Source organism: Macrotis lagotis, chromosome X, assembly GCF_037893015.1.
Source record: "Macrotis lagotis isolate mMagLag1 chromosome X, bilby.v1.9.chrom.fasta, whole genome shotgun sequence".
Lineage (NCBI taxonomy): Eukaryota > Metazoa > Chordata > Mammalia > Peramelemorphia > Peramelidae > Macrotis > Macrotis lagotis.
Window position 1 is genome coordinate 224738118 of NC_133666.1, and position 21972 is coordinate 224760089.

A 21972-nucleotide genomic window follows, 5' to 3' on the forward strand; every position below is an offset into this window, starting at 1 on the left:
TGCTCCAAACCCTTAGTTAGAAATATTCTTATGATTTAGGAAGAGATTTGGCTCTTTTCTTTAATTTATATTTGCTTTTATCTCTCATTAATCATTGGTTTCTTTGTTGCTAAATCAAAATTAAGCATAAATTTTGGTTAAAAAAGTAGCAATGTATATTATGGCATCTGCTAACAATAAGAGATAGAAAGGGAACTTGGGCAAACAGCAGACATATCTTAGAAATTCTCTTAGTCTTTGAGGAGGTGGATACCATTTCAAGTATAAGCCCAAATATTCTCCTCTCATTTATAGAAGTGGTCAGATCTCAGGTGATCATGATTGTGATTCCTTTGAACTTGAATTGCTTTTTTTTTTGGATATTTGTAGTATCTTTCCTTGGACTTTGAAGCTCTGAATTTAGTTTACAACATTCCTGAGACCATTCCTTTTGGGATTTCTCTCAAAAGGTGGATTTTTTCCATACCTTGCCCTCTGATTCTAATAAGTGTGAGTAACACACACACACACACACACACATACACACACACACACACACACACTTTTGAAATATGGTACCTTGGTTTTTTTTTTAATTGTGGCTTAAAAATAGCTCTTGTTTTCTTTTCCAAGGAGGTTGATTTTTTATATTAGACACCCGACATTTTCCCCTATTTTTCAAACTTTTGGTTTTATTCTAATAATTCTTATTCTCTCATGAAGTCACTGATTTTTGTTTAGTCTAGTTTAATTTTTAGGGAACCCATTTTCAAATTTCTCCAAAGCTTGAATTTCATTTTTTCTTCTTTTATATCTTCTGAATGTTCATATAGGAATTGTGAGAAATCCATTTTTTTTCCTTTGAGTCTTTCTGCAATATAGAATCATCCCCTTCTTTGGGGTGGTGGAGGATCTCTAGAACTACAATAATTTTTAACAGTGATTTGTATTTTCTTTGATTTTACCTAGTTTCATTTCCCAAATTTGGTCATAGGGCCATGACCAGATTCTATGCCCTGCTGTACTTCTGGGAGCAGTGGACAATCCTACTTTGACTCTCACTGAATCTCTCTAGGTTCTTGTGATGCCTCCTACTTCCTGGGGTTAGGACTGCCACCCCTCCCTGGATTTTTAACATTCAGAGCACTAGATCTTTAGGGACACTTCTATAATATCTCAGTATTGAAGACTTAGAATATAAGAGTAACTGGGACTAGAATGTTTCTGTCTAAATGCTGCACTACCCTGGTTACAGCTATGCTCCAGGGTCTGTGAGGTCCCCATCATGGTTTTCCAACCATTTTCTGAGCAAGGGTGGGGGAGCCTCCAGCTTTCAGTACCTGTGGACATAAAAGTTTACAGGCCCTATATATTTTTGCTTGGAAGCTACAGGTTTGTTTTCTTTTCCTAAGAAGGCTTTGATGACAGCTCTCTTTCCTATCGCTCTATTGCCCATGGAATTCTGGTTGGGTTTTCTGAGTAGTTCTTTGATAGAAGAAGGCACTCCGCAAAGATTTTGCTCTATAGGAGGTTTTTATTGTATTAGTTAACTTGGGAAGTATTTTCTCCCCAACTTAGTGTACACTGTGACTAAAGAATTATCATTATATAAATTCTCGCCCTCTCTATGTACTCATTACTTCCCATTTTAAAACGAAAAAGATGGAAACATCATATTAATAAATGTGATATGTAGAAATAATTTTTCAAAAGATTAGACCATTTAATAGGATATCCTAAACACTGAAACTTATTTAAAAAAATACTGACTTTAAAAAAAAGATGATAATAATGAAAAGTTTCATGTAGAGGTGTAAATAACAATAAACAGATTATATTTTCTCAACTCCTGAACATCAGAAGCCAAATTTTAAGAAAAGAGAAACAGCTATGTAAATCAATAATAAAATATCTTTTAAAGTTGTTTAACATGTAGTTACTCTGGTACTCAATATGCTTTAAAGTTTGCAAAGCATTTTACATATACTAAAAACTCATTTAGTTTGAATAGGAAGAAATGAGAAAATAGACCCAAATGAATTTCACAGCTTTAACCTTTTATTTCATATGAAAGTTCAAAGGGGACTGTATATGGGTTCCCTTTTTCCATCTCCCCTGAATATATACATGAACATAAAAACCCACGTTGTTTTAAATCATATTCAGAGTGTTAAATCTTTAAGCATCCAAAATTCTAAAAAAGTTAGTTCTGGTATTACCATGAGAGGGAGAGAGAGAGAGAGAGAGAGAGAGAGAGAGAGAGAGAGAGAGAGAGTGTACGTACACCACAAAATTACATTCCTGGATTCTCAAAGAAACAAATAATTAGCATTAATAAGAGAAGGTAGGATTTACCTCTGATCTCTGCCAAGGAAGGAATGTGATAGTTCCACTGGCATTAACAAAATCATCAACAATGTAATTAATACCACTGGAATCGATCTGTGAGATGGTGTAAAATACATGTACATAATCCAGGGCTCCTCGGGTTCTCTCAATGACACAGGAAATGGTGGACCCCTCCTCTGCTATCTGAAATTTAAAGAAAATTAATTTTAGCTACACACTGATCCCAATTCCTCAGTAAAGGGAGATTCCATGTAAGAAATATCAGGAAACTGACATTAAAAACTCCACTGTCTAAATCAAAATTCAGCAACTTTCTGCTATCTATTTAGAAAATGGTACATAGACACATGTATTGGGGAACAGAAATGGTGCACTTTGGACACAATCATAATGTTTATAGACACTTTACATGCTAATTCATGTGAGATTCATTTATACAAAATCATAGTCAATTTTTTAACGGAATCTGTGATTTCATCATTGTTAAGAACTTTTAATGAAAAATGGACTCTACCAATATACACTGTCTTCTTATGCAGTTTATGTAGTCTGGGAACACTATGTGCCTAAGGTCATGTAGAAAGTAGGTTTCGAGTCAAGAGCTTTAACACAAATCTAAATGATTCCAAGGACAATGGTCTATTCAATATGCTATAGTGCCTCTCTATTGTAGTAAACAATATTGTAATAGTTAATGTTTATATAGTGTTTAAAGGCATGATACTAAGTGCTTTACAATTATTATCTTATTTTATGCTCACAACAACCTTGGGAAGAAGTTACTATTATTCTTATTTTACCATTGAGGAAACAGAAAAATAGAGGTTAAATGAGGTGACCTTGACAACATAGTGTTTGAGACCAAATTTGAACTGGATTCTTTCTGACTCCAGGTTCAATGCTCTATCCACTATTTAGAATATGTAATAGAAAAGGTTAAAGGAAGAAAATCATGAATATCTGGATGCTAGTATATGCTATGGTCCCTGAAGAATATTGCTATTATATTTAGTTTTCACTATAAATTGTCTAATATTTTTAAAAATTCATGTTATTGTCTTATACAGCCACTTAGTAGATTATCATTTACTTTTCTGCCTTGTAGAAAATTAAGAAGTATAAGGAAAATATCTTATTCTACTTTGTGTCCTTTACAACTGCCTAGACTAGAACAAAACCATGTGTATCATAGGCACTTAATAAATATTTAACTGCCCTCTATTTAATTTAAGATTTCTTATATTTTAAATATATTGTGGGGCAGCTAGGTGGCATAGTGGATAAAGCACCAGCCCTGAAGTCAGGAGTACCTGGGTTCAAATCCAGTCTCAGACACTTAATAATTACCTAGCTGTGTGGCTTTGGGCAAGCCACTTAACCCCATTTGCCTTGCAAAAACCCCCCAAAAATTAATATATATATATATATATATATATATATTGCTTTGTTTGTATAGCTGAAATTTGAACAATTTTAGAGATTGATTTTTTTTTTAGATTTTTCAAGGCAATCGGGTTAAGTGGCTTGCCCAAGGCCACACAGCTAGGTAATTATTAAGAGTCTGAGGTTGGATTTGAACCCAGGTACTCCTGACTCCAAGGCCAGTGCTCTATTCATTGCACCATCTAGCCGCCCCAAGATTGATTTAAATATTAAAAAGTTTAAATCATTAAAAAATCATTATCATTAAATATAATTAATTTGGCTACTCCAGGATGGACCTATTCTGTTCAATAAACTAGAAAGTTTAATAACAGCTCTTTAATAAACTGGGGGTTAACTGGTTCTACCAATTTTGGTCTGAAAAAAAATTATAGCAACAAGAGAATCAAGTGATTCTGAATCCCAGTCCTCGGTGCCAAATTCTTTTTTTAGGTTTTTGCAAGGCAAATAGGGTTAAGTGGCTTGTCCAAGGCCATACAGCTAAGTAATTAAAAGTGTCTGAGGCCGGATATGAACCCGGGTACTCCTGACTGCACTGCACCACCTAGCTGCCCCTTCAGTGCCAAATTTCAAATGAAAATCTTCAACAACAGAAAAGTGGTAATCATTCCAGTTATTGGGAAGAAATAGGTGAAATTTATTCACTCCATCTAAAACAAACACTTTATTATTCATTCTAGATACCCTAACATTTGCTGATTTTCATATTCTTGAATGAAGAGAGAGCTGTCCTGGTCTTGATTCAGAAAGACTTGTGTTCAAAGCTTATCTCTGATACAGACTGCCTGTCTGTCCCTGAGAAAGTCACTTAACATTCCAGTGTTGGATGCAATTCTCAACAAAGTGGCTGCCAATCTGCACTGGTAAACCAAATTTGGTCTTCCTTCACTACATAGATCTTGACAAAATAAAACACCAAATTCTAAAGCATTCCCCTCCCCCATTTTCTACCTTTTTTCCTTCTCTCTATTTCCAGAACAGAGCAAAGAAGAATAGAACCTAATTATCATTTTTTCTAGCTGGCCCCATTCCCCTGGTGCTAATCCACTATGCTCTGCTTCTACAGCTACAACCAAACTACACTAAGTCAAAAAAAACAATCTAAAAGAAAGTTTTTCTGAAGTAGTCCTAAAACTCCCACCACAAGATCAGGCTAAGGCAGTATTCACATGCTCAGATGGTGTCAGTAGGAATTAATGAAAATGAAAAATAATGTTGGTCAAAAGATAATGCTGTAGGGGAGCCTGGGATATTCTGAAATCTACACATTTTTATTAAACACCTTTCAGAATAAAGTAACACTTTGCCTCAAACATCATACATGTAAATCCATCATACATATAACAAAACCACAGTAGGTTCATGAATCTAAATCCTATTATATAAAATGTTTTGCAATCCAGATTTTCAAGAAGTAGTAACATTTCTCATTAAACAAATAAATGAAGCAGCAATCCACGTATGATTCACTAGCTCTGATACTTTATAATACCAAAGACATATACTATAGGAACACAAATATTAATAACATACCATGTTTAGCACTTTAAGGGTTACTAAGCATATTTATTTCCTCTAAAATACATACTGTGAATATTAGTCTTATTTAACAGATGAGAAATCTGAAGCTTGGATTAATTCAATGAGTTATGTCCAAGGTCTCATGGCTATTAAGTGTCAGAAGGAGGGATTTTAACCTGTTACCTGACTAAAGTGTGTATTCTTTCATTTTTTACCATGCTATCCTAAAGAATATAATAGAGGATGAAAATGAAATTATAAACATATACTAAACAGCTGTGAAATTTTTCTTCCAATACTTATTAAGGGTCAAAGACCATCTCACTTTTATATTTATATCCCAGAGCCTTGCATGCAATAGGTACTAACGATTAAGTGACTGATCCAAGAATTAGGCTCATTTTTGTCATTTTGATATGGGGACCATATTTCTACCCCAAAGTGTTCTACTGAAAGATTTTATTAGAAACTAACACATTAAAAAATAGGCTCATTGTCATGTGCTATTAATGTCAAGATTCCAAAGGAAACTAAATCTGAAACAGGATTCCTACAAAAATAAACTATAGAAGAGTTCAACTCCTAGAGAAAAAGTTTCAGGTAATATATCTTTATTAAATAAAAAAATTGAAATAGAAGATAGAATATTAAACTTTTCCCCCTACTGTTAGGTTGAAATTTATTTTAAAATATCTTACAGAAAAAAATTAGGCCATCTGAAATAAAGGAACAATAGTAACCAAGAATGAAGTACAGTAGAAATATAACTACCTCATGTCAAAGTGTCTGGGTTTCAGTCTTGACTCCTTTACTTATTATTATCTATCTGAACAATCTACTCTAAGCCTTAGTCTCTTCATCTATAAAATGAAACTACCAGACAAAGCTATTTCTAACCTTTCTTCCAACTATATTTCTACAGAACAAGTTAAAGAATCATAATCATCAAATTCTCAAAAAACTGAATGATGCACAGTCCTGGAGTCTCTTGGGATTTCAGCATTTGCAAGACCTTGTCTAAATCATCAGGGATACAAAAGGAAAAATGAATATAAGTAAAAATTATTAGAACCCTTTTTTCTAGAAAAAAATTAACTATTCTTATCTGTGAAAATCTTTCCTTGCTGAAATAGAAGATGAATGCTGAAGAATTAGCATATCCCATGAATTTTTAATTTAGTTTCATGCTTGGGTGATGGTTTGTGAAATCAGATTGTATCAATAACACGTATATAGAAAAGAATCTATTATCATAACATATGGTAGGCACTTAAAAGCAATTACAGTTCAAGCTGAAATAAAGTTCTCATTCTCATAAGGAAATTCTCAAAATGTACCTCTAAAATTTTATCATAGTAATTTACTTTTTTTAAATCATGAATTTTCTTACTTAGACCAGTGTCACTAAAAAAAGACTGAAATTGATACAATGAGCAATAAATCTTATGCATTTACGGGCATTCAAATCCATAGCTTCTTATCAACAAAATAAATATATTAAAGTAGAAAATTGTAGGTTCTGAAATATAATAGAGAAAATAAAGAAGAGTAGAAAATGGCAATACAAAAAAAGTCCTTTCATCCAAAGAGCCAATTAACTAAAGGAGGCCAGAGGTGCCAGAGAGGATCTTACAATGCAGGGAAGCTTTTTGTTGTTCAGTTGTTTCAGTCATGTTCAAACACTCATGATTTCATTTGGGGTTTCCTTGGCAAAGATACTGGAGTGGCTTGCCATTTTTGCCTCCAGCTCATTTTATAGATGAGGAAATTGAGGTGAACAAGGTTAAATGACTTGCCCAGGGATCAAATAACTATGAAGTGTGTGAGGCCAGATTTGAATTCAGATCTTTCTAACTGCATGTCCACTATGGGATCTTAAAAATCACAGAAGAATTTCCATACATAAGCACATACACATCAAGCTGTCCAAAGCAGAATAAACTAAATATTCAAAATAATGCAATTATTTGATAAAAAATGTCTTATTTTTAGCATAGACTAACTGGGAGCTTAAATGATGCCAAATGACTATAAAAGGAAGTTTATAAACACAGGTCACCACTGTGAGACAATCTGTAGAGACCTTTAGAACTAAGGGGAGAAGGATAATTTTCAGAAAAATTACCATTTCTCACATTGACAAGATTATTATTGGCATTATTCTTTTATTAAATATGAGACAAAAATATCTAAAGCATAACATTACATGCTTTTGCAGAAGTTAAAAAGAAGTTGTTAATCTTTTTCTTAAAAAAATTCCACAATTCCTCCCTTACTGTAATCCAGTTCCAGCATTCAGTTGTTTTCTGGGTTTTTTTTTTTCTCAGCAAGTACTTTCACAGCTCAGAATCAAAATGAAAGCACTATTAGGAATCAAGAACATCAGATTCACTAAAGCCAAAGAGATTAAAGGTGCCCAGCACTATGGAGTCAGCTGGTAGAAGAGCCAGTTCAGGATTTAATATCCAAAACTCCTGCCTTCTTGCCATTAGTGCCCTCAAGCATACAATGAGCTAATCCTAAACTCACAGACTTAAGAGATAGAATGGACCTTAGGGATCTTCTAGTCCAGTCTCTTCATTTTTCTAGTCCAGTCTCTTCATTTTACAGATGAGAAAAATGCCCAAGGTCAGAGAGATAGCAAGTGCATGGTCAGGATTTAAACATGGTCATTATACTCCAAATCCAGAGCTCTTTCATCTGTACCAGGTTTTCCCTCTTGTTGAATATTATTTGTACATCTATATAACTTTTGTAACATAAGATATAAAATCATTCCACTCTTTTCATACGTGAAAAATGTCATCTTCTCCCAACAACTTTATTAATATAGGCACAATGACCTATATGGGTAAGACTACTTAGTTGTAGATAATAATGCCTTTTTTCAAATGGCTATGCAGGCCCTAGCCAATTTCTGAGTCATTTAAGCCAAATGCAAATACTGAGCTATTTCTGTCTTCAACTAAAAAATAAAGTCATTTTGAAATTATGCCTACTTTTAAAACTGCTGAAATGATATTTAAAGCAAAGAAAAGTAAAGGAATTTATCCTCACTTAAGACACAGCTGGGTTTTTTGTTTTTGCTGTTGAACTGTTTCTTCTGCTTAGTCTACATGGTTCTTTGAGCTTTATTTAATTTAATCAGTCCATATATAAATGGACAAGACCATGGCATAGGCTTAGGCTTGAATTCAGAATACCTAATCCCAGGAGGTTCTTACTGTTTACTGTGTAACCCTGAATACAACATAACTAATTTGAATTAATTGAAAAAACCTGTAAAATTTGAATTTGTAAAATAATTTATAAAATGGGGATAATTAAATGTCTTTTCTACCTCAAAAGGATATTTTAAGGATTAATTAAAAACACATGAAGAAGTGTTGACCTTTCAAATGCCAGTCAAATAAAAGGTACCATTATTACTAGAGCTTTCTTTTTAAATGTATATCAATATCAATAGTAATGTGATGATCCCAATCCAGACCAAAAGTTCACACCACACATTATCCAGGGAATGAGAAAACTCTGCAGCATTATTCTGGAGGAGTTCCCATTAGCCAGGGTTGCAGTATAGGTGTTATCCATGACTCCTAACTTTTTCTCACCCTGAAAATCCAATCTGTGGTTGCCAAAGCCTCTCAATTGTACCTTCCTAAGATCTTGCATATGCCTCCTTCTCCCCAGGGCAGGCCCTTATCATCTCATACCTGGACTACTGCTATACCCTAAACCCCTGCAAAAAAATCTCCCCCCACTTCAATCCCTGTCCTCCACTTACACACACACACACACACACACACACACACACACACACACACACACAAACTCTTCCCAGTCTTCTTGCACCTTATACCCTCACCCTAACACCCTAACCCCCATGTACAATTTAATCCAAATGAGATACTCCATCTCCTGATTTTTCTAGTGGTCCTCAATACCTCAAATTCTCTCACACCTCATCTCTGCCTTCTGCCTTCCCTGGTCTCCTTCAATTCCCTACTAAAACATCTTCTATAGTAAATATTTCTTTCCCCCCTCCACCCTAGCTTAATGTTGTTGTTGTTGTTGTTAATTTAGTAAAATAATTTTTAACATTCACTTTTAAAATTTTGAGTTCTGAATTTTCTCCCTTTCTCCTATCCCACACAATGAGAATGTAAGCAATTTGATTTAGCCTAAAAATGTACAATAATACAAAACATTGCCAAAACAGTCATGCTTTGAAAGAAAACATAAATTCCCCACCTCTACCCCACCAAAAAAAGGAAACCTCAAGAAAAATAAAGCTTAAAAAAATATGCTTCAAGCTGTATTCAGACACCAACAACTCTTTCTCTGGGATGAATAACATTCTTCATCATATGTTATATTTGTTACATTTCTAATCCCCTTTTATTCATTCATCCCACTGTCGAAGATTTTCCTTCTATTATATAGCTTGTGTGTACATCGTTTCTGCATGCTGTTGTCCCCAAGACCAAGGATTGTCTTCTTGCCTTTCTCTGAAGTCCCAGCACTAAGCATATTGTCTGACACGAGCAGGTGTTCAATAAGTGCCCACTTATTAAAACTGTAGTCCCACACTTCAGGTTCCACGGGATTTCTCATGATCTGCCCTTATAAACAGAGTAGGAATATAAGTGGATATTTTACTCTGATACTTGTTCCTCCATTTGCAGAAGAGTGGGCCATATGAGCTATAAAATTTTAAATTTGACTTTGTCTTTCAATCTTTATTATATTATCTTTTGAATTATAATTAAAGGAAATACTCTGGAATCAAATTGCTAATGCAGAGTCAGACCTCTCCTCAGTCCCTGGCATTCTTCCACAGGTCTCTGCTGTCACATATAACACCTGGGAGACTGCTTCAAAGGGTTTCATGTTACTGAACAGGAAACCAACAAGATTACAGAGAGACCTGTTGACTCAGAAAGAACAGATAAGATGAACAGCAAAGGGCCTGTAAATTCACATGAGCCAAGACAGCTGATAAGGAAACTTGTTAACTAACCCTTAGTAAATAGTTTTATCTGAAATCTCCTTTACTACTGCTAAGGAAACTTATTAGCTAACCCTTGAGTAAGTAGTTTTATCTGAAAACTCTCAGATAAATATCAATATGTTTTATATCCCTTTGGTGTCTATTAGTAGTAAATGCAATAAATAAATATCTTCCCATTTTTATATCAACTTGCAACATAGCTAGAAATCTTTTATTCTTATAAGACCCCACAAATCATGAAAAAGTAAGTAGTGTCTTAAAGATAATTTTATACTATGAGATTCCTGACTCTGAAGGAGAATGCCTGTTCAGGAAGTATGGCATCATGGATAGAAAGTTGGCCTTGATTCGGGGAGGCTTTGATTCAAATCTCACATCTGCCCACATTTGACAGAAGACTGCTTGACTCCAGGCAAGCCACTGTCCTAGGCAACTGAATTTCTGAACCATTTCTATGTATCAGGGACTCTGCTAAGTATCAAGGATACAAAGAAGGGCAGTCCCTCATCTCAGGGAACTATCTAATCAGAGAAACAACATACAAATCTCTCTGTACAGACAATATACAGAGAGAATAACTTATGAAAGAAAGAAGGCATGAGCCTTCTGTAATGGAGAGCAGGAAAGGTTTCCTACAAAGAATAGGACAGATTGAGACTTGAAGGAAGGAAGTCAGAGGGCAGAAACAGGAGGCTGAGACCAAGCAAGGTGAAGAGACAGTGAAAATCCTTGTACAAAAGGTATAAGAAGATTCAACAAGTAAGAAGGGACCAAGAAATGGAGGAATTTAAAAGCCAAACAGAAGTGAAGATTAAGTTACTAATAGGGTAGCAATATGCACTGCTAGAAGTTCCTCTTTGGGAGAGCAATCACAGTATCAAAAAAAAAAAATACTGAGTCTCCAATCTAAGTAGTTCTTAACTTTCTTAAAGCAAAAATGCCTAATGTAGAGGGGATTTCTATTTCTTAAAATATGAAAGAAATCTCAAGCACATTCACAATCAGCCAAGGTCTCTGCCAGGGAGTACCCATGATTGGCATCTTACCTCTGGAATACAAGCTCCTGTGAAGCCAAACAATCCATTGGCATTGTCACTTTTTTGTATTGTTATTCTTGCTGTGACATTTTCTTGTGAAATACGAGCTCCACCATGAACAGAAACTAGCTTAAGTATAAATAATTCTTCTCCTTCTTCTTCATTGTCATCTTTTGCAGAAACAATGAATGATTTATTGGTTTCCCCTTGTCTATATTCTAAGTACCCAGAAACGGGGTGCAAATCAGTCTTCGCTGGAGAAGCATGAAGTTCATAGATTTCTTCTGGGGTCAATTTTCGCTCATACAATCTCACATCTTGCATCAGTCCTGTAAACCTGTCATTGCCATTCATCCCTGCACCGACTCTCATTATTCCAGGACCTGAAATTCAAAATTAGTGTTAATATTTAATTTCAAAATAAAAATATAACACAGTATAAACTAGTCAAATTAATAGCTTCTTAAATCACTAGACAGATCTATGAAATGGAACGACTGCAATGAAAGAAGATGGCATAAATCATATTTACATAGCCATAACTGGTGTATCAACTAAACTTCTTCAATACTTCAAGTTTCTGTAAAGGATGCATGTGTTGTCTAAGGATGAACCAATTAAGGTTTTTAAACTATATTAAGATCTATTAAAATATATTATTGGGGCAGCTAGGTGGTGCAGTGGATAAAACACCAACCCTGGAGTCAGGAGTACCAGGGTTCAAATCCGGCCTCAGACGCTGAATAATTGCCTAGCTGTGTGGCCTTGGGCAAGCCACTTAACTCTATTTGCCTTGTAAAAAAAAACCCTAAAAAAATATTATTTTTTGAAAGATTTAGCTTAAAAAAAGTAGAATGTGTACTGGAGTCAGGATCAGAATCTAAGTTTCAATTCTATGACTTTGACTTTTTTTAAAGAATTTTATTTAAGGGGCAATGGGGTCAAGTGACTTGCCCAAGGTCACACAGCTAGGCAATTATTCAGCGTCTGAGGCCGGATTTGAACTCAGGTCTTCCTGACTCAGGGCCAGTGCTCTATCCACTGCACCACCTAGCTGCCCCCTCAATCCTATGTCTTTTTTTTTGCAAGGCAAATGGGGTTAAGTGGCTTGCCCAAGGCCACACAGCTAAGTAATTATCAAGTGTCTGAGACCTGATTTGAACCCAGGTACTCCTGACTCCAGGGCCGGTGCTTTATCCACTGCACCACCTAGCCGCCCCTCAATCCTGTGTCTTGACAGAGTTGGAGAGATAATCAGAGATAACCTCTCATGTCCCTTCTAGCTCTAAAATCCATGATCCTATTTAATATAAAATCTGATGAAAACAGCCCTATCTTTTTCACTTTCCCCGAGCAACTAACTCCAACTCTACCTATCCCATTCTAACCCAGTAAGATCCAAGAACAATTTTTCTATGAAATTGCATCTGTTTCCTCTCAGACAGAATTATTATTTTCTTCCTCAAAATTCACAGAGCCTTCTTTTAATATCTGCTACCACACATTCCTACTTGGCTTGATGCTCTGATTCTGGGTATGTTTTCTGCTAGATTTTTAGGGATCACTCTTTAATAATCTTTGCATGTCTTTGAACCCCTAATTCAATGCCTCATATGTAATAAGCACTAAATAGTCACATCTATAAATAGAAAATAATTTTTAAAAATAATTTTAAATGAAAGCACAAAAAAATGCTGGAAAATGGGAATCAGATATTTTTTCAATTATATTTTTTCCTCAATATTGCTAAAATAGTTTCTCAATTATTAATTTTTAAAATGAACTAAAAGAAGGAATCATTAGATAAAAGATTTATTTCATTACATAGTTTTGTTTTTTATTTAATTCTGTGCAACAAAGGTAGATGGGAATAAGGGACTGGACTTCTGATTTCATTAACCCAAAAAACTTCTGAATGAGGACATTCCCTCTATGAATGTAGGTAGCCATCTTCTCTGCAACTCTGAGTTGTAAGAGAGTTGTCTGGAGCACAGAGAAATTAAATGACCTGCCCAGAATTATACATTCAGTAAATGTGAGAGAAAGAACCTGAACCCAGGTCTTCCTGGTTTGTGCTTTCCATAATGAGTTACAAAAAGCAACATACTTCATAGAAAAAGAAAAAAAGACTCAGAAAATATTTATTTCAAATATGACATAAAAAATTCCATAACTAGACACATGGAACTGTTTTAAAGGCATAGTGATAATTCTCAATCTGTAACTGATATGAAAAATTTTCACAAGAAATACATATTAGAAATTACTTTTAAAAAATATTCAACCTCACTGATCATCAAAGAGATGCAAACCAAAACAAAAGTGAGCTATCAGTTAAAATAAAAAAAAAATAATAGTAATAGTATCTGGATGAGAAAGTGATGCTGACTTTGCTCAGTTCTAACTCTCTCAAATTCAAAACACATGCAAGTGCACAAGCCAAAACATCACATTCATGATATCATTAGTCCTCTTCAAGAATGAAGGACAGGGGCAGCTAGGTGGTGCAGTAGTTAGAGCACTGGCCCTGAAGTCAGGAGTACCTGAGTTCAAATCTAGCCTAAGACACTTCATAATTACTTAGCTGTGTGGCCTTGGGCAAGCCACTTAACCCCATTTGCCTTGCAAAAACCTTAAAAAAAAAAAGAATGAAGGACAATAATCATAATAATAATAAATCATAATAATAATAAAGCTAATGCTTATGTAGTGCCTATCATATGTCAAGAACTGTGCTAAGTGATTTACAATTATTATCTCATTTATTCCTCACAACCCTGGGAATTAAGGCACTATTATCATCCCCATTTTATAGATGAGGAAACTGAGGCAAATAGAGATTATGTGACTTGCCCAAGGTCACACAGCTAGTCAATAAATATGATTTGCTAGGTAGCATTGAGGGTAAAGTGCTGAACTCAGCTTCAGGAAGCCCTGAATTTGAATCCTGACTCAGACATTTAATAGCAATATGATTCTGGATAAATCATCTAACCTCTCTCAGCCTCAGCCTCCTCCTCTGCAAAATAGAAATGGAAACTAAACTATGCTTATATTAGGGAACCTTTGAGGTGAATTTCCAAGAAAATAAATAAAACCAAAAAACTGATATCTTACTGTCTGATCTTGTTAATCTTATACTTTATGTTTCTTCGTGAATGATATAATTTCTCTCTCATCACACTCAATTTGGATCAATGTACAACATGGAAATAATCTAAAGACTGACAAATTGCTTTCTGGGGGGGGTAAGTAAGATTGGGGGAAAAATTGTAAAACAAAATAAATAAAATTTTTAATTAAAAAAAATTTTAAAAAGGGAAAACAAATGTAAATAAATGATAAAGAATTAAAATCAAAAAAATAAGTAAAACCATCCCAATGGTAAGATTTTTTATAAACCACCACCACTAAGTTTCCTCCTTTTAAATAGCCAAAATAATTCCCCCAAAATGGAAATTTTTAAATACAACTGGCAACATGTCCATAGTCAAGGCAAATCAACACCATTTTGTCATGAGATAGGTAAGCAATTCTATAATTCTCACTCAGATAATTCACTGGGTCCAAAATGACAGTTTTCCTATACTTTAAGTCCCATTCATTTTCCTATGGCATTTGAGAAAAGTCATTATCATTTAATCAGAGAGCTGTCCTAAATGAAAAATCTTGGTCATAAAATTTAGTTACATCCCTTTTTCTGCCTTCTTTTCCTAGTTCTATGCATAACTCCCTGGTCTAGACATTATACTAATCTTTTGGGGGCATATAAATGTGTAAATTATGGCTCCTTCCAGCACTAGGTTTAAAATCTATTTGAGGAGACAGGACATACATTAATATGTCTGTGTATATGTATACACACACATATACATATATAAGTAGGCACATATTAGACATACTCACACACACATATACATATACGCAGACAGCCTAACAAGACTTCCTTCAATAATTTAATGATCTAGAATTTCATTGTTGTAGTAAATTATTCTGTGGAGTTGTGGTACACCCTACTAAAAAAATTATGACTAGGTAACCAACCTATAATGAACTTCTCCAAATTTATCAAGGTCTTCTTGGCTAAAAGCAAAACCCATTATCCAGCCTTAGCCTTTGCCAATTTGATAAAAGTATTAATAATAGCTAACATTTTTACTGGAAGAACCTACCTACCTTTAGTTCCTCATCCCTACAATGAGGTACTGTAAGTGGTAACTTTTTTTTCCAAATCCATAAGTTCATTAGGATATGAAAATTCCCTCTACCAAATGGAGATTAACATTTGCTCTGCAACTTCAGCCTAAGAATCTAGCTGGGGGGGAAAAAACCAAAAAAATAAAAAAATGGGCAGCTAGGTAGTGTAGTGGATTGAGCACCAGCCTGGAGTCAGGAAGACCTGAGTTCAAATAGGGCCTTAGACACTTAATAATTACTTAGTAGTGTGGTCTTGGGCAAGTCACTTAACCCCATTGCCCTGCAAAAAAAAAAAAAAAAGAATTTAACTAGGGGCATTAAGAAGTTAAATGATGAAAAAGATGGACTTTCAATGAACCAGGGGGATTTCAAATGTTCCTGTTGAAATGGCCAGAGCTGAACAGAAAGTTTGATCTTCAAATACAGGACTCTGGTGAAGCATAGAGAATGGAGAAAGGTAAAATATGAGGGACTTAATGATGATAAACTACATGTATTCCTGCATAGAAAAATGATACTTATAATGCTCATGAGAAACTTCTCATTTAATAGAGCAGGTAGAAGGAGCTTTTATAGATGAAGCACAGGACAGAGCTGAATTTGAAGATATAATATATTGTAAAAATGGAGCCAATGGCTAAAATGGAAATGTAATGGGAGTAAGAGAAAGGAGAGGTGGAATAGGCTAAGATACTTCATATAAGATGATTTTTATATTACAATGAACTATTGCAATGATATGGAAGGGGGGAAGGCAAGGGGGAATGAGGGAATCTTCACTCTCATCAGAGGTGGCTAGGAGAGGAAACAGCATACCTACTGTATAGACATCTAGAGTAAGGAGAGAAGGGGGACAGGGGAAGGGGAGGATGTGAGTGATGAAGCAGAGGGTGGACCATGAGGGAGAGTGGTCAGATATAACACATTTTCTTTTTTACTTCTTGCAAGGGGCTGGGATTGGATGGCTTGTTCGGGACCACAGGGCCAGGTGGTTGCTATGCCTTTGGGGGTGGTATGTGGGCTGGGGCCTCTTGACCCCAGGGCCAGTGATCACTCTGCTGTGCCACTCAGCTACCTTACAACACATTAAGAAGAGAGACAGAGTGAAAGGAGAGAGAGAAAATACAGTATGTGGTAGTGGGGAAGTATGATTGGAGGGAGTTACAATCAGCAATGGCAATGGTGTAAAAATAAGGAAGTTAGCTTTTGTGATAGACTTATAAAGAATGTGATCCATCCGCGATACAGCTGGAGGTGTTGGAACACAGACTGAAGCACATTTTTTATTATTATTTGGGGGGGGTGTTTGCAGGGCAAATGGGGTTGGGTGGCTTGCCTGGGGCCACACAGCTGGATGATTGCTGGGTGTCTGGAGCCGGATTTGGACTCCTGACTCCAGGGCTGGTGCTCTGTTCACTGCACCACCTGGCTGCCCCTACTATTATCATTATTATTATTATTATTATTATTATTATTATTATTACTATTACTATTACTATTACTATTACTATTATTATTGTTGTTGTTGTTTTGTTGTTGTTATCATTACTACTACTATTACTATTATTTTTTCTTTTTATTATTTTTAATTTATTTTATTTTATTTTGGGGTTTTTTTGGTCTTTGCAGGGCAATGGGGTTGGGGTGGCTTGCCCAAGGTCACACAGCTGGGTGATTATTGGGTGTCTGGGGCTGGATTTGGACTCAGGTGCTCCTGGCTCCAGGGCCAGTGCTCCATCCACTGTGCCACTTGGCTGCCCCTATTATTATTATTATTATTATTATTATTATTATTATTATTATTATTATTATTGTTGTTGTTGTTGTTGTTGTTGTTGTTGTTGTTGTTATTGTTATTATTGTTATTATTTATTTTTATTTTTTTCTCTTTACTTTATTGCTCATGAGGGTCTATATTTTTGAGGGGAGGAGGTATTATGTTTACTCTTAAACAAGAATATTTTAGTAATGTATAAAAAACATCATTTGTACAAAAATAAAAATAAATAAATGGGAAGAAGTTAAATGATTTATCCAAGGTCATAAAAATAGTATATGGCAAGGACAAGATTTAAATCTTTCTTAACTCTTGACTGAGTAACAGTCTCCTGAAAAATGTTTACTGACTAACGAAACAACAATAAATGATGATATATGTTACTGACCCAATGAGCAGTAAAGACAATTTCTCTATTCTCTCATTTGCATCTGTGATTTTGACTGTGTAGCCAACATCCAAGTGTGGCAATTTTTTTTGACTGATACAAATCATAACTCTGTCAACAATTTATGTCTTAAGAGTTCCTAGGATACTCAGAAATTAAGCAAGTTGCTTAATTAATTTGCTTAATTCATGGTATATTAAAGATGGGATTTAAATTCAAGTCTTCCTAACTCCAAGGCTGACCCTCTAACCCCTGTACCACCTGACTTCACCCTTTAGGTAATAGCATTTAATAACATTTATTGAGAAGTGACTGAATTGAATCCAAAGAATGTCAGAGGAGGAAAAGTTCTGATTAGGCTGCAAAACTTAGTATTGGAAACCATAACCAAATGGTGACACAGATAACATTAGAAATCATTTGAAGCTATGAAAGTGGGTTTGGGGGGCATCTAGGTGGCATAGTGGATAAAAGCACCAGCCTTGGAGTCAGGAGTACCTGGGTTCAAATCCGGTCTCAGACACTTAATAATTACCTAGCTATGTGGCCTTGGGCAAGCCATTTAACCCCATTTGCCTTGAAAAAACCTAAAAAAAAGTAGGTTTGCTTGGTTTTTTTGTTGGTAGTTTTTTTTTTAATTTTATTGTATTGATGCTGTTTCAGTTTTGTTGTTTAGTTTTAGATTTTGATGTTTTGGGTTTTTTTTTAACAGATTTACTTTGTCAATTATCTTTGGCTTAGAAAGATGTCAAAATGTGGTTGCTTCACCTCAATGTTAGCAACAGAGGAAGAAGACCATAATCACTCAGGGTGATGACAGTTTAAGATATGACTTAAAAGGATCACAGTTTTCTGGAGATAATCCGTATTTATTGCACTTCAAATTCAAAAAAGTTTCAGATTCAAACCCTATGACAAACTCTCACTGAAAACACATGTTGGACAGTTAAAGTCATGACAGTTGAGGAGCTGATAAAGAGTCTGAGTGTGTCTCTTCTTCATGTTTCCATGACACCTGCTTCATTAATTCAAAGATCCATCTACATCTTTATCAATGGGAGCACTCTCTCCTCCAGTGCAGATCACAAAGGCAAAGCAAGGGTATTAGAAGATTGACAGCACTAATTCTAAACAGGATATATGTTGAGCACTCCAATTCCAAAAATGGGAAAGAAAATCAATTTAAAGTCATGTGAAGAACATGCTAAGAAAGACTAATCTCAATACATTTTTCTTTATTGTTTAAAATAGTATATATATATATATATATATATATATATATATATATATATATATATATATATATGGACAAATATTTATCTGCTCATCCTTTCTAACTGTTCATTTACCAGAAAGATCATAATGAATGAAGAACAAAGCATTAAAGAACACATGAACTCAAATCCCCTCCCATACATATTGGTTTTGCAATTCTGAGCATGTCATATAACCCTGTCTCTTTCTCATCTTAAAATGAGCTGAAGATGGAAATGGTGAAACCACTCCAGTATCTTTGCTAAGAAAACTCAACATGGGATTAAGAAGACTCAGATAAAACTGAAAATGACTGAACATAAAAGACAAAAATGATCTAGTTTCTGCCTTCAAAGAGTTTACACAGTTTTAGGGGAAATAACACACACACACACACACACACACACACACACACACACAATCACATAATTGTTGTTCAGTCATTTCAGTCAGTCCAACTCTTCATGACCCTGTCACCCCAGGGAGTGGTTTTTCATTTCTTCTCCAGCTCATTTTACAAATGAGAGATTAAGTGACTTTCCCAGGGTCACACAGCTGCTAAGTGTCTGAGGATGGATTTGAACTCAACTCTTAATTGTGTGTGTATGTGTTGTGGTTGTGTGCACATGTGTATGTGTTCATATGTTTGCACATGTAAGAATGTACTCCTTTCTCTTCCTCCTTCCCTTCTCATCTTTCCCTTCCCTCTTTACCTTTTGAGTTTTTTCTTCCTCCCTTCCTTTTTTCTATATATACATGCACTACATATATATATTATATATAATATATAAAATAAATTATGAAGTAATTTGATACCAAGATCTCTAGCAGTTGGGGGTGATCAGAAAAGGCTTCATGTAAAGTGTAGTGTTTGAGCTAGGCTTTAATGGAAACAGTTTTAAAGGTTAGGTTTGGGATGGAAAACATTCCCAATATGAGGAACAGTCAGTGAAAAGTGTCCTGCATGAGCAAGAGAAAGAAGGCTGCTTTGGATCTATCAGAGACTGTGCAAAGAGGAACAACACAAGTCTGTAAATGTAGCTTACAGAGTTGGGAATGAAAATGAATCTGTGAACCTAGGTGCCTAGTAGGAAGGTGGCTCCTTTGACATCAATAGGGAATTTCAGAAGAAGGGAGGGTTTGGAAAGAGATGATGAGTTTTGCTTTGGACACATTGAGTTTGGGAGACCTATAAAGGACACTCACTTAGAAATAATTATTCAGCACTAAATGATGATTGACCAGAGAGATCAGGAAAGAGAGACTAGGCTTGGGGACTTAGATCTAGGAATTAACTGAATAAAAAATAATAACCAAAAACATGGGATATGATGAGTTCACCAAGTGAGAATATACAGACACAAATATTCCTCAAAATAGAAACACAATTCAGTTTAAACACAAGGATGCCATCAAACTCAGCTTACATGAATGCTTGTCCATGTTCAATAGTTTTTTCTAAACCTTCAACTTAAACAAAAAGTGATCCATTTTTAACTAAACGTATGCTTTTCCTAATACCTTACAACTTAGAATAACTCCAAATCTAATGAACTGATTGTGAAGACTTTACTCACCATCAGCTATTGCTTCACCTTTCAAGCTCTTTAATCCTCGGGGCATTGGATTTCCATCAAGGTAGAATTCAATTATGCTATCGTCCAGGATAATCAGAAGATGAAGCCAAATGTTTTCTTCCAAGTACTTCATGGCTGTTGTTTTGGCAACATAAGTAACATTGGAACCCAGGGTAGTGTAATGAAGCATAAGTGTTACATAGGAAACATTTGTTTGAATTCTCACACCATAGTACAAGGTTCCATTGCCATCATCCTTTTCTACTATAAATCCATTTGTATTGGCATTAGGGATCACCCAAGCTGAAAATGTAAAGTTGGCAATTGTATTATTCCTGGTTGGGTGGTACTTTGAATTAATGGTACCAAATGCATCCTCCATCCCACTGAAATACAAAGCATCTGTTCCACTGTGATGTCGTCTCCTATGTGGCTGTGATTGCACTGAGTTGGGAAAAAATCCAATCAATAAAATATCTATCATTGGAGGTAGTCCAGCAGTGAACTCACTGGACAGTATTTCCCAGCCTACTCGCACATCTCCAAAGGTGCCTTGTTGCCTTAAAACAGTGAAGTTAGTAATATAGGACATATCATCTTCTGAAAGGACATCTTCTGCTACTTCTCGTTCCTGGCAATCTGGGTCCAAGACAAAAACTCCAAAGGGATCATCATTGAATGGAATCATTACTGTGATTTGGAGGTTAGTTTCTGCTAGTTGCCCACCAGGACCTGGGGATCCACCTGTGTTTGGAAAATACAAAATGAGTAAAAACCCATAATCTAAAATCAGGATACTGTAAAAATCGAAGACTGAGTTTATTCAAAAGAATAATTTTAAGAGATTAAAAACAAATGCACATTTAAAAACAAATGTTCCCTATAAAAGAAATGACATGGAAAGGGGGAAACAAAAACAAGAAAATGGAAAGAGTGGAAATGTCTTGGTGAATTTTCAAAAGACAATGGAAAGGGCAAATTGACAGGGAATAGGAAAATTAAGCAGGTTGGACCACAAGCTAAAACTCCACCTCCTTCCCTTATTCTCTTTTCAGATGATAACTATAGCTCATGCCCTTATCAGATCTTAGTTTAACTCTTTACAGCAGCCTCCAGATTAGACCTCCAACTTCTAGTCTCTCCTGTCTCTTATCTTCCACATGGATATAAAAATAATCTTTCTAAAGCAAATCCACTGTGGTGAGGAAAAAAGAGGTCATTTTCTCTGCTCAAGAAACTTCAATGGGTACCTATGGCCTCTTTTATAAAATATAAACTTTTCAGCTTAGCTTTTCCTTCAGGCTTCCTTCCATCTCCTTTTCTGGGATAATTACACACTACTGCCCATCTCATAATCTAATGACAATGTCAGCCAACTTGCTATTTTCTAAAGAAATTATTTAATTTCCTGACTCCATACCTTTATACATGTTATTTTT

At 35.2% G+C, this 21972-nt stretch overlaps 1 protein-coding gene across 4 annotated transcripts in view; it reads right to left on the reverse strand.

Annotated features, from left to right (window-relative positions):
- LOC141502675 (adhesion G-protein coupled receptor V1-like) overlaps positions 1 to 21972 on the reverse strand; it is a 456940-nt gene that overhangs the window by 330508 nt on the left and 104460 nt on the right. For all 4 annotated transcript variants that reach the window (XM_074207517.1, XM_074207518.1, XM_074207514.1 and 1 more), the window contains 3 exons: positions 20534 to 21277; positions 11350 to 11723; positions 2335 to 2511 (listed from right to left, as the gene is read on the reverse strand). In XM_074207517.1, the coding sequence (XP_074063618.1) occupies positions 2335 to 2511; positions 11350 to 11723; positions 20534 to 21277 (1295 nt within the window). The remainder of the gene's footprint in view (positions 1 to 2334; positions 2512 to 11349; positions 11724 to 20533; positions 21278 to 21972) is intronic.